The sequence below is a fragment of the Myodes glareolus genome, chromosome 17 (assembly GCF_982192425.1).
Source record: "Myodes glareolus chromosome 17, mMyoGla1.1, whole genome shotgun sequence".
In the NCBI taxonomy this organism is placed as follows: domain Eukaryota; kingdom Metazoa; phylum Chordata; class Mammalia; order Rodentia; family Cricetidae; genus Myodes; species Myodes glareolus.
In genome coordinates this window covers 41,030,765-41,044,505 of record NC_142042.1, presented here as the reverse complement: position 1 = coordinate 41,044,505, position 13,741 = coordinate 41,030,765, and the positions used below count along the sequence as shown (strand labels likewise).

Sequence of the window (13,741 nt, the reverse complement as noted above, 5' to 3'; positions counted from 1 at the left end):
GCTGGTGCTGATGCTACAGGCAGGAGGGGACACCCTCCTAACTCAGAATCATCTCTGCAGTGGCCCTCAAATCTCTCTCTCTAGTAAACCATCTAGAAACTCCAAAAGAGTACAGCAACCAGGTGCTGGGGCACGTGCCTGGGATCCCAGGACCTGGGAACTGAGGCAGAAGGTTTTCTATGAGTTTGAGGCCAGCCTAAAATAAACAGCAAGATCTCATCTTAACAACAACAACAAAAAAAATTATAGTATTGGAAAATACTATAATCATTTAGGTGCCTTAAATTCACTGTGTAAGAACAAAATCTCTTGAACTGGGAATATCGCACTGTTGGTAGAAATCTCATCTAAAATGCACAAGCCCTAGATTGGATCCAAAGCACTTAATAAAGTTGTGCACGGTAGGGAACAACTGAAATTCAAGATCATTCTTAGCTACACAATGAGTTCAAAGACAGATTCAGCTTGAAGAAAAGGAGAGAGAGAGAGAGAGAGAGAGAGAGAGAGAGAGAGAGAGAGAGAGAGAGAGAATCTTGAAATCTTTCCCCTACCCAAAGTCACTAGCAACAATAATCTAGTCTTCTGGCATCGTAGGTAAAAAACAAAATGAAATAACACAACTCCCACCATCCATCAAGTTCTGACCCCTTTTCTACTTGCATCCCTGTTTTCCCTCTTGGGGTCGCCAGAAAGCATTCTACTCCCAGTTCTAGCAACGTAACCATTCCTAGACATTCTCACCAGTTCTCTTCACTGAAACTGGGGTGTTTCTTACAAGCACATCTCCTTCCTGACTTCCTCAGGTAAAGCTTAAATCCTCAACAGGACCATAGCCCTGTCATGGATGCCCTCGCCTGCCCCTCAGCATCCTTTCTCCTGGTCCACTCACTCCGTCTCCTGCCTCGGTGGCCTTCCCTTTGCAGTTCAAATCTGGCCACTCGTGGCTCTCCACAGAACCCCTGCCTTTGATGGTGCCTGTGCCTTCTCCTCACGAATACTCAGGGTATCTCCGTATACCTTCTTCTCGCCTCTGTAGTAGGAGGCCGCTTGTTCGTTCGTTTCCTGCTGCTCAGCCCCAAAACAATCCCACAGAAACCATATTATTTGTAATACTGTGCGCCAATAGCTTAAGCACATTTCTGGATAACTCATATCTTCAATTAACCCATCTCCATTAATCTGTGTATCACCATGAGGCTGTGGTTTACCAGGTAGAGTTCCAGCGTCTGTCTCCAGTGGGGCTATGTGGCTTCTCTCTGACTCTGCCTTCTTTCTCCCAGCATTCAGTTTAGTTTTCCTTGCCTAGCCAAGTTTTGCCTTGCTATAGGCCAAAGCAGTTTCTTTATTCATTAACCAATACAAGCAACACATAGACAGGAGGACTTCCCACACCATACGTCTACTCAGGGTATCTCCATATACCTTCTTCTCGTCTCTACTCGGGGTATCTCCATATACCTTCTTCTCGTCTCTACTCGGGGTATCTCCATATACCTTCTTCTCGTCTCTACTTAGGGTACCTTCTGACCTCAGCTCAAAGATCACAGCTCTCTGGGAGGCCTCCAACCCTACCTTGAGCTAGATCTGGTTTCTAGACTTCTATCCCTTACACTTGGATGTAATTACAATTTAAAATTGTCTCCTGGCATGCTTATTTTGACTCTTGACTTCGGTGTCTATAATAGTATTGGAACTATACATTTATTGTTCATCAGTGTCACCTCAGCACCTGGTACAAAATAGGTAACAAATAAATGTCTCTGATTACATACTCAAATTAGACAAAGAAGCTTGGGAACTCATTGAGAAAATGGTCTATAATATTTTAGGGTTCCTTTGGCTAACTCAAGTAGCCTACAGCCTCATTTCTCAGTAGCAAGAACAAATTTCTTTGCATTAATTTCAAATCCTTCCTGTCTATTCATGGTCATTATTTTCTGTCTTCTCTATCAACGAGTACTGATTGACAAAGCCAAAAGAAAGCAATGTTCCAGGCAGTACTCTTCCTTCGTCAGAGTACTAAAACAGATGTGCTGTAGGGAAACAAAATAGAAGTTTGAGCAGCTAGGTCATGGTGAGAGTATGCAGAAATCCTTCAGCTGTGCTTCACTCCTGGCTTGTTTCATCACTCATATTTCATCCACGTGTCCATTCATTCTTATTCGCATCCACTGAACCAAATATTTATTGCAGGAAGTAAGAGGATGTGTTGTGTAAAAGGAGACTGCTTGCTAGTTTCCCAGCTGCCCAGACCCAAAGAATCACACAGAAACTATATTAATAACAACACGGCTTGGCCAATAGCTTAGACTTCCTATTAACTAACTCTTACACCTGAAATTAACCCATTTCTATTAATCTATGTATTGGCATGAGGCTGTGGCTTACTGGTAAGGATCCGGCGTCTGTCTCCTTCGGCAGCTACATGGTGTCTCCCTAACTCTGCCTACTCTCTCCCTGTATCTCTGTTCAGATTTTCCACCTGGCTTTACTCTGCTAAGCCATTGGCCCAAAAAGCTTTATTCATCAACCAATAAAAGCAGCACATATGCAGAAGGACCTCCCACATCATTGTTGCATTTTCTCACTTACCTCTCAAAGGAGGGGGAAATGAACACAACCCTGGCTACCTGGGAAAACTACATCCCTAAGAAGTATCTGTACTGATAGTTTGACCACATCTTTACTCTGCAGAGTGGTGAGCAAAAACTGCTCTTTATTTAGGAAAGAAGACAAAACCTAAACACCCAAAATTTCTAAACATATGATATTTTATTTATGTTTTAATAAATAAAGCTTGCCTAAAGATCAGAAGGGCAAAGCTAAGCCACTAAAGGCAGTGGTGGCACACACCTTTAATCCCAGAATTTGGGAGACAGAGACAGATGAATCACTGTGAGTTCAAGGCCACCATGGGCTACACAGGATCAATGGAGAAACAAATCCAGATGGTGGTGGCTCATACCTTTAATCCCAGTACTAGGGAGTCACGCCTTTAATCCCAGCACTAGAGGGAATATAAAATGAGAGGAGAGGAGAGAGAGTCATAGGCTGCTTAGTCTCCTTAATCTATGGTCGCCCAACCTTGGTAGAGGTAAGACTTCTCTAGTGGCTCGGCTGCTTTGCTTTTCTGGATTTTGGGTTGAACCCCAATATCTGACTGTGGGTTTTTATTATTGGTGCTACATCTAACTGCCCAGTCGCCTGTCCGCTGCTGAAGACAAAGTCATAGCTAGCCTTCAATAAAGAAGACTACGTTACCACCAACCTCAGACTAGAGACATCTAAACACAGATTTAGCTCTGCCTCACTCTTCAGCATTATCTGAACTTCACCCATCCTGGCAATTCTTTCTAAAGTGACTTTTGGCTTCATAGTCACCTGAATCAGCTGCTCCTGGGTGATTATCAAAGTCTACAGTGATCTTGAAAGCATCAATCCAAACAAACAAGAAACAGACAATGAATGCCTGAATACAATGGACAACAGAGACTATTTTAACCTCGTGTTTTCTTTTCCTTTTTGTATTTAGCTTTCAGAAAAACAGAAAAAAAATACTTAAGGAGACTAGACTCACAGATGAAAGGGCCTGATTTTCTCAGGTCCCAGACATCAGACATGTCTTATAAATAGGCTCCCAAGCCTTGATTGTAAAATATTCAGAAATCTTGAAAGCCTAGATCAGTTGAAAATAACTGCCTTCACACAAGCACGGACACTCTGTAGAGCTAAGCTGCCAACACACCACTTCTGTAACCTAAGAATTTAAGAAACCACTCAGAGTGAAGAAACAGTGTGAAGGTCAATCACGTGAGACACAAAGATGTCCCAAGTGAAGAATGGAGACAAAGCACAGGCTCTGCAACGTGAGGACTCATCGTCAAAGGAACTGACGGTGAGCGGACTAACAGGTACCAACAAATGGCTCTCATCTGCACATGCTTTGAGCCCATGGGTCTCTGGAAAGGCTCTATAATAAGCAGTCAGGAACCGTGGACTGATTGGAAAGTGGTAGACTGGAAATGATCCCAAACGTCATCTAAGCGCTTCTCTAAGTGCTTCTCAAGCACAAGACTGGCATTCCTAAAGACAGAAAGCGTGGCCTTTGTCTGTGTGCCCAGGGAACAGGACAGAGTTGTGCACACAGCTATTTTGCACGTGTTGTTGAACAAACAAAGGGAAGAATAAATGATGGGTGCACTAGGAGTTCGTTCATAAAATTTTGAACTCCTTTAGTTGCTGGGATCCACTGGTCTTTCAAAGCTATACGTTTAAATTATTTTTCAAAACAGCATAATGTAACTGATATCATTACTAACCAATAGAAATATAGTGACAGTCGTAAAATCGAAGCAAATACATTACTATATGCAATTACGTAAAAATAACCAAATTAATTTTAATAATATATTTTGCTTAATCAACTATATGTTATCATTTCAGTACCTATTCAATAGAGTTATAGCTTCCCTTCTTTCAAAAAAGTATTTTTTAAATTCAATGTGTTCATATGTGAGTGTTATCTCTCACATTGGTGTGCACATGTGCCACGGTGCACACATGAAAGTCAGAGGACTTTTCCTTTCACCATGTAGGTCCCCAGAAACCTAACCCAAGTCATCCGGTCCAGCAGCAAGTGCTTCACACACTAATCCACCCCACTGGCTCACGATTTAATGTCCAATTGTAATCAAACTCAATTCAGACTTGACAGATTCCAAGTGTTCAGGAGCACATAGTGAACAGTGCAGCCCTAGACTTGAGAATTGGACACTACTGTGTCTATATTGTATGACCCTATATATAATCCCTGAGAACTAACACTATTGTACCTATAGTGTATGACCTTATATTATTATACAATCCCTGAGAACTAGATACTATTGTGTCTATATTGTATGACCCTATATATTACATGATCGCTGAGAACAGGACACTACTGTGTCTATATTGTATGACCCTATATTATATAATCCCTGAGAACTGGACACTACTGTGTCTATATTGTATGACCCTGTATTATATAATCCCTGAGAACTGGACACTATTGTGTCCATCTTACATGATATCATAATACTACATTGTATCTGAGAACTCCCAACCTCTGAGCAGATGGACTGTGTATGAGTGAGCGCTGCAGGGAATGACAGACTGCATTGCTTATAGCTTTTGGATCAACAAGATGAAAATAACTTTGTGGAGACAACAAAGCTGCCCTTGAAAGAACAAAGTCAAATAACCTTATGGGGGTAGGGTCCAAAGCTGTTTCCAACCTGTACTGTAAACAGTGAAACAGTCTCCCACTTTTCAGACTTAACATCCTATTTCAGACAAATCACTTGGCTCATCTAAAGAAATAAAGATAAATAAGAACTTGGTTCTAATTCACGACTTAAAAGTCACAGCAAACAGGCAAGACAGACCTGTGCAGGACCAGCTATAGCACCAGAAGACAGACATGGAGCTCTGCTCTGAGCCTCTCACCAACTGTTGACTGACACCCACTTAACAATACAGATTTTCTGTGTGTGTGTGTGTGTGTACATATGTTTGGAGGCCAGATATCAATATTGGGTGTCTTTCATTACTGCTCTCGTTTATTTTTATTATTAATCTATATTTACGTTTTATGTGCAAGAATATTTTGTCTGCATGTGTGTGTGCCGCATACATTCCTGTATCCTAAGAAGTCAGAAGAGGGCCTTTGGGTCCCTAGGAACTGGAGTCATAAATGGCTATGAGCATGAAGACATTCATAGAATAATTGAACCAGCATCCTCTGTATAAGCAACAGTACTGTTAACTGCTGAACCATTTCTCCAGTTCCCTGCAGCCTATTTTTTGATAATTTATTTTTTATGTTTTGAGTGTTTTGTTTACATGTATTTCTGTGCATGTGTGTGCCTGGTGCCCAAGGATGTCAGAGGAGCGCATTGGATATCATGGAACTGGAATTAAGGATGGATGTGGACCACAGTGTAGGTGTTGGGAATGAAACCCAGGTCCTCTGCAAGAACAACAAATGCTCTTAACCACTGAGCCAACTCTCCAGCCCCACAACTTACTTTCTGAGACTGCATCTCGCTCTAAACCTAGATTTGCCGATACTGACTGGCAGCAAGCACTGGAATCTGCCCATGCCCACCCTCTATGCCTGCATCCCCAGCACTGGGGTTATAAACAATGGGTTTGGGAATCATAACTCTGATCCTCATCAGATAAATAAATTCTTTTACCACTGAGCCATCCCATCAGCCCACAACTTTTCTTTAAAAATAAAAATAATGTTAATCCCAGCACTCAGGAGGTAGAGGTAGGCAGATCTCAGTGAGTTTGAGGCCAGCCTGACCTACCAAGTGAGTTCAAGACTGCTACACAGAGAAACCATGTCTTGGAAAAAAAATTAAACTAAGAAAGATAATGGGAAATTGTCATAAAGGTAATGGTTACAATCCCTTGTCATTCTACCTTAACAGCCGAGGCTGCTAGACACAGAGAGGACGAAAAAGTTTGGCACTGGCTGCCCTACAGAAAGTTCGGTAGCAGTAATCACAAAAGTAGTAATAGGAAAAAATAGTATGAACCAACTTTCATAACACAAATCACTGTCATATGATTTGTGGAGCAGGTGATGATGATGACGAAGGAGAGAGAGAGAGAGAGAGAGAGAGAGAGCTGGATCTCGTCTCCCTGTGAGTTTAAGGGGTCACAAAACTTTAGGTTGTTTCTGGTCTCAGGCTCTGTAAATGGTGTTTAACTGCCATTTTATTAAGAAGAAAAACATGGCAAGAGTTCATTTTCCATGGCTACCCAAGTTCCAGAAAATATTACATAGCTGCTCAGAACAGACTAAGCAGGCTAGACAGTAGAGGTCAACTGTTGCACACCTCCCTGAATTCTTCTCCAATGCGAAGCACCCAAATCAACAGTTTATAAAAGATCCACACAGTCCTGGGATGGACCCCCAAGACCACCAAAAATCAAAAGAACATTTTAGCCAAATGCAATGGTATGCGCCTTTAATCTCAGACTCTGGAGGTAGGGGCAAAAGGAGCTCTCTGAGTTCAAGGCCAGCCTAGTCCACAGAGCTAGTTCCAGGACAGTCAGGACTAAATTGTCCCAAAAAACAAGTGGCATCACAAAACACATTTTTGTTTCCACATTTTGGAAACTCAAGAGAAAAAATATATATGTGGTTAGGAACTGTTACCCTTTGAAGTAAAAAGTTAATTACTAAACAAACTTTGACCAACAATCATGATGCCATAGTTAAGCTGGCAGGTATCTTGTACGTTTAATGTGAAGAGATATGCTTTATAATCACCAACATCTACCAACAAATGTTTGCTTTGCTTCAGAAGAAGGTATCCTTGTGCCAAGTTCTAAGTGGCTGACCCTTCTGAGCCTTTGTTAAAAGAACTGCAGGTTCTGGCATGCCCAATAGATCTACAATAATTGCTTTTGAGATCTCCCATTAAGGTTCAGCCTCATAGCTCAGCAACCAAGTCATCACAAAGGGTCATCTGCAAACACAACAAACACCTCCCTGAACACAAACACTAGGAGTCCATTTGCAGAGTAAGTGGCATTAAAGGATTGTCAGTGGGAGGTTTATTAGAGTCTGGCTAAGGCAGACTGATCTCAGGATGTTCTGGGAGAAAGCTTGGCTAGCCCGGTTCATAGTGCATAAAAATGTCACTATTTGAAAAGCCACTTTTATTTCCCAGACTCTCAGAAACGGCACAAAAACAGTTCTACAAACCATAGCAAATTATTCTGATCCCAAGGAATCATTTTATTCCACCCAGGTGTGAATCAGGAAACCTGCCTTAGAATGTTCCAGAGAATAGTTCTGCCTTGTGTTAATCGGGAGGGAATCTATACATTGGAAACTTTCGGGTTAAACAGATTATTATTCAACACCAATCAACTCTTTTAAATAGGAATACGCTTTATAAACTCCCAAGAGAGAAGTTCTAAACTTTGATCACTCCGCTTGTGCTTCATGTCCTCTATCATCCGAGAGCATTTCTTGAAGTGGCTACAAGGTCACACGTTAGGGTCACACGGAAAGCATTCAGAAGCCAATACCCAGATCTCAGCTGGCGTCAACTGCATCAGAACTTCCGGTAGTGGAACCTGAGTGTCGATACCATCATAAAACTTCGGAAGAACTCTGACAAGTTGGAGGGCGCATGACTCTGGGAACCATGACCTAAGAGCCAGAGACTCCAGACTCTTGGGCAAGCCTGGGGGTGGGGACTCTAGGGTCAGGGGAGTCAGAAGGAGCATGGCACACAAATGTTATTTCTGGACTTACCCAGAACTCCCAAAGACAAAACAACACACCGACAGCTAGAGAGAGGCCATCTGAGTCCCTCTTTACCTGGCAATCTTTTCCTTACCATGCTTCCTGAATAAGTCTTTAAAACTAAGACCCTGGCTCTTATTTTCTGAGTGACTTTATTCCCCTTAATTTGTTTTTCTTTTCCTTTCTTTTTTGTTTTATTGTTGTTTGGTTTGGTTTGGCTTGGTTTGGTTCAGTTTTGCTTTGGTTTGGTTTGATTTGTTTGGTTGGTTAGTTGGTTGGTTGGTTGGTTGGTTTGGTTTGGTTTGGTTTTTCAAGACAGGGTTTCTCTGTGTAGCCTTGGGCTATCATAGAACACAAATTGACTTTGGCACATTTAGGAATGATCACTAACAAATAAAAATAAAAAACCTTACCAAACTAATTTAAAAACTCCAGCGACCCAAGGAAGCAGCACAGTTGGCAAGGTAGCTTGCCTTGTAGGCAAGATCTGAGTTTGAGCATCAGAACCCAAATATAGCACAATGCTATATGCATGCTTGGGGTTTGGTTTGGTTTGGTCTGGTTTGGTTTTTGGTTACTGGTGGTAGTGTTTTGGAACGATTTGGGTGAGACTTCAAAGATATTTTTTTTCTACTTGTGATCTTTTTTTGTGATTGAAAAGGAAATTTTTCATACATTCTATTCTGATTGTGGCTTCTCCTCTCCCAACTCCTCCCAGATATGCTTGTAATCAAAGTATGGGGGGGACAGAGACAGGTGGGTTCCTGGGGCTCACAAGCCAGCACATTTAGCCTGTTTGACATGTTTCAGGCCAGAGAAAAACCCTAACTCAGAGAACCAGCAGACAGCACCTGAAGACAGCACACCTCCTCTTGTGTGTACCTGCATGCATGCGAATATACACACATACGCACACATGCATGCGTAAATCTCAAGAGTATGCAATTTAGTCAATGTTTGTTGTTTTTGTAAAACCCGAAGCTTTCACAATTGCATGAGTATCTCAAAGTGCAGATCTGACAACCATTAACACTGGCTAGCCACAAAAACAATTCACTAAGGACAGGGGTTTTGTGGGTCTTTAGACAAGAAGCAAATAATCCGACTTTATAAAATGCTTGACCAACGGCATAGACTTAGCTTGGGGCATGCTGAAAAGGAGAAGCCGCAACCAAACTCATCCAGGCTTGCCAAGTCAAACTCTGCTGGCTCTGCCCCAGAACTGTAAGTCCCTTGTTCCCATAAACGCCAGCTGCCAAGCCGGTCCTGAGGACAGACAGACTCAAAGGAAGAAAATATCCCTTCCCTCCAGCTTTCAGCTACAGTCGCTCTTGATAAACACATTGGCCATTCTTAGTACAAGAGAAAGAACAAATTTTAAACACAAACACCTTAACATTCAGGAGAGCACCCCAAGAATGACTTCAAACAGTAAACCCACCAATGTTACTTCTAAAGGGCCACAGCGCACCAGGGATGACCAACTCACGAAAGACAAACACACTTGAGTCCATCAAGAAGTGGTAACAGTGCACAACTCGTTCTTCTGAGCTTGTCCCATTTTCAGGGACTTTGTGTGAGTCTGCGTGTCGGTGTGGTCCTGTGTGAGTGCACTGGGGGGGCACGTTTGCATGGTTATGTGTGTGTGAGTGCATGTGAAGGTGCGTGCAGAACCCGTTTCCAGGGGCTGGCCATCTTATTTAGTTGAGGCGAGGGCTCACTGATCAGGCTAGGCTGGCTAGGGTCCCACCTGCCCCTGCCTCCCTGCACTAGGATTACAAGCGCGTGCCACAGCAGCTAGCTTTTCCATGCGGGTTCTGGGCACCAACCTCCAGTCCTCATGCTTGTCCTGCAAGCACTTTGACAATTTAGCTATCTGCCCCAGCCCTTTAGGGAAACCTCAGTCAGGTGCATACAGTGCTACAGCTACAAAGTTAAACTATGACTTCAAATAGAAAAAGACATAAATCAATTATTTTATTTTAATAATGCACTGATACCAAACATTACAAACCTCATATGATTTAGTACTCTACTAAACACGACATAATTTTTTGAAAGCCTATGCCATATGAATTTTAAAGTACCCAAAAATCAACCCCTGGGCTCATGGGCCCAGTTTTCATCCTACCATGAAAGGCGCCCTACGGGGCTATCTTAGATCTCACCTCTGTTCATCAATTCCATGGCCAAATCTTTGTCCTTGGTGTTTCCATATGAACTCTAACAGGACATTAGCATTATTTCCTATGCCTATTTATTTATATACACTCTACTGTATTGTAGAGTGGTGGTAACGAATTCTAACTGTCTTTAGATCACCAAGACTCCCATAGTTGGTATGGGAAAAAAAACAATACATACATACATATATTATGTGTGTGTGTGTGTGTGTGTGTAAAAAAATCTCTTGCAACACAAATAGGAAAACATCAATTTCCACTCCCAAAAGAAAAGTCATCCATGCAAATAAATAATTATAAGAAGTTTGCTTCCATGGTTTGTGTAATATTATGATGTATAAAATGTACTAGAGAATTACAGGCAAGAGGACTGTCAACGTTTTAGGTAGGAAATGGGGTTTCATAGAACTGCCAGCTCAAGTAAATGTAGGCTAAATGAACAAAATTTTGAAGAGGAGCGTTATTTAAGTTCACATTAGCCAAAAAAAAAAAAAGACTCTTATTAGGAATAGTGAGAATATACAGTTCAAATAGTAGTGATGGTTTGAATGAGAAATATCTTCTCTAGGGTTGGGCATTTGAAATACTCGGCCCCAGCTGGAGGTGCTATTTGGACAACAACTTTAGGTGGTGTGTGTAGCTGGAGGAAGTATGTCACTGGGGATGGGCTCTTATGTTTAAAGGCCACCTGCCTCACCCATTCAACAGTCTCTGCTAGGACTTGAGGTTTAAGATGTGAGCTCTTTCTGCTAGCTGCTCTGCCTGCTGCCCTCTGCCTGCTGCCCTCTGCCTGCTGCCTGCACCCTGCCATGACGGGCTGTCATCCCTCTGGGATCCGAAGGTCAAATAAGCCCTTCCTTCTCGAAGTCACATTTACCGTGTCTTATCACGGAAAATAACTAATACATATGGGAACTCAGACATTTCAGAGAAAGAAGAGCACAGACAAAAATGACAACCCCACCTTCAACATGCTATCAAAAAAGTCCATTTTAGAAAAAAAATGCAAACAGTAAAAAATTACACTTAAATGGATAACTAGGGTGGGGTGGAGAGATGGCTCAGCAGTCTACAGCACACAGCGCTCTAGAGAGAACCCAAGATCAATTCCCGACTCCCATAACAAATAGTTCACAACCATCTCTAACTCCAGATCCCAGGGATCCGATGCCCTTGGCCTCCACTAACACTGGCGCTGGCATTAGCACTCACATGCACACACTATATACACTATTCACACTATACATATACAGACTCACACACAGACACATGATTTTTAAAAGGAAATTTTTAAATGAATAAATGCTAACAGCAGTTACATAACAGCAACAACTGAAGACTGTCTAGACAATGAAGATAAAAGTACAACATAAAATAAAGAGCATTAAAAAGCCTTGCAAATGTCATAACCTAGGCGGAAATGAAGCCAAGGTCACAGTGGGTACCCAGAAAGGTGTGAAGAGGTCTGTGAAAACATTCCATGGCCTCAGGCAGTCTCTAACTAGAAACAACTCACTTCCTAGCAGGGGGAGGGGGGAGCCCGCAGGTGACTTCTTTTGTCCACCTCCAGAAGAGCAATAGCATCCTTTCATCTGAACACCTCACTGTCTCCAAATGCACCACATGGCGCGCTGTCTACATCACACACACACAGTGTGCAGAGAGGCTGGGCTCAGTGACACAGTTTAGTGTAAACCTAACTTTTTTTTTTCCAAGTCGGAAAAAACGACTTGGAGTCACGGTCAAAGTCAAAATTCTAGTAAGACACGAGTGCCTTAACCAGAGAACCAGCACCTCTGAACGCCTAAGAAGTCCTCTTCTCGTAATGAGTACCTTTCAACTGACGACTGTTCTGTCCTGATGCCTAACAGCGCAGTAAAACTCTCTACGGTAGCTTTAGCTTCTTAAAACACACCTGAGACGACGTGAATGAAAAGCCACAATGGGAAGGACAGGAAATGACCTGTAGATCTGACTGTAGGAGAGTGGTTAGATACTGTCTTGTACATTGCACAGCCATGAGACAGACTGAGGAAACTTTCCAAACTCCCAACACACACTAACACAGTCCCCTCCAGTGCTGAAATGACGAAGAACTTTCCTGAAGATGGGTGTAATAAACAGAAATAAACAGAGGATCTTGGGTCCCTGGATGTAGTTGTGGGTCCAGCGTCTATCAGTAGCCCTGCCAGGCAGACAGAGCTCAATCCATGCTCGTGCAGGGAAAGACTGGCTGGATAAACCTGCAGTGTAATTACTGAAATCTAATTAGTTCATAAATCAGGACCTCTGCACCTTGGGTACTTTGTCAAAATACAAGAAAAAAAAAAAGATTTGGGGTCGGGGAAGATCTCTAAAAAAGAAAAAGCCATGCTTTTTTTCTTCTTAGTTGGAGGGAAGAGTCTAAAAAAAAAAAATACTAATTATCCTCAGAACAAAGAAGAGGGGAAAAAAAGTTCTCATTTCAGGTCAGACAGCATCATGGTCACAATGGTTAGACAGTTGTTGCAAAACCCCGTACCCTTACTCTAAGAAATGGTCGTGCCAAGTGTAGCCCAAGCCAGCAGCAGCTGTACCTGAATGGAAGATAAGGTGGGTTTGAGCCAGACAGGAGTGCTCTGTAGGCCTCTTCTGGTGTCTTCTTTAAGTAGATGACCTACAACAGACAAACAATAAAGAAGATTTAGAACACTACACCAAACCGATTTCACTACTCAACAAGTTTGTATTTGTTTCTTCCACGTGAGGTCCCAAGCCATGGAGAAGCTGTTGCTCTCTTGCGTGTTTTAGATTTCTATTTTCGTTATTTTGCTCTTTGGTTTTATTTTGGTTTTGAGACGGGGTTTCAATTTGTAGCTCTGTGGCCTGGAACTCACTACCCAGACCAAGCTGACCTCAAACTCACAGTGGACCTCCTGGCTCTCCATTCCAAATGCTAAGATTACAGGTATATACCTCAATGCCTGGCCAGCTGCTGCTAAGATCACAGATATATACAGGTATATATACCTCTATGCCCGGCCTGCTGCCTTTTGGACAGCCAGCCAAGTCGCCAACATCCCCTTTCAGCTTGAGATGAGCAGCCTTAGGCTGACAAAGGGGTGGGTGTTTAGAGGTGGGGGTAGGTCCTTGAAGAAGCCAGCTAGAGTTCACAGATTCCACTGAACAGATACAGTGTGGGGTGAGAGTTGTACCACCGTCATGGGTCTCCTCACAAAGCCCAGCAGTGGCTTCGTTGCCCTTCATA

General features: G+C 42.5%; 1 protein-coding gene across 4 annotated transcripts in view; it reads right to left on the bottom strand.

Annotated features, from left to right (window-relative positions):
* The window catches only part of Cdc14a (cell division cycle 14A), a 161,491-nt gene that overhangs the window by 82,973 nt on the left and 64,777 nt on the right, over nt 1-13,741 (bottom strand). For all 4 annotated transcript variants that reach the window (XM_085677789.2, XM_085677788.2, XM_048456674.3 and 1 more), the window contains one exon: nt 13,071-13,150. In XM_085677789.2, coding sequence (XP_085533915.2) covers nt 13,071-13,150 — 80 coding nt within the window. The remainder of the gene's footprint in view (nt 1-13,070; nt 13,151-13,741) is intronic.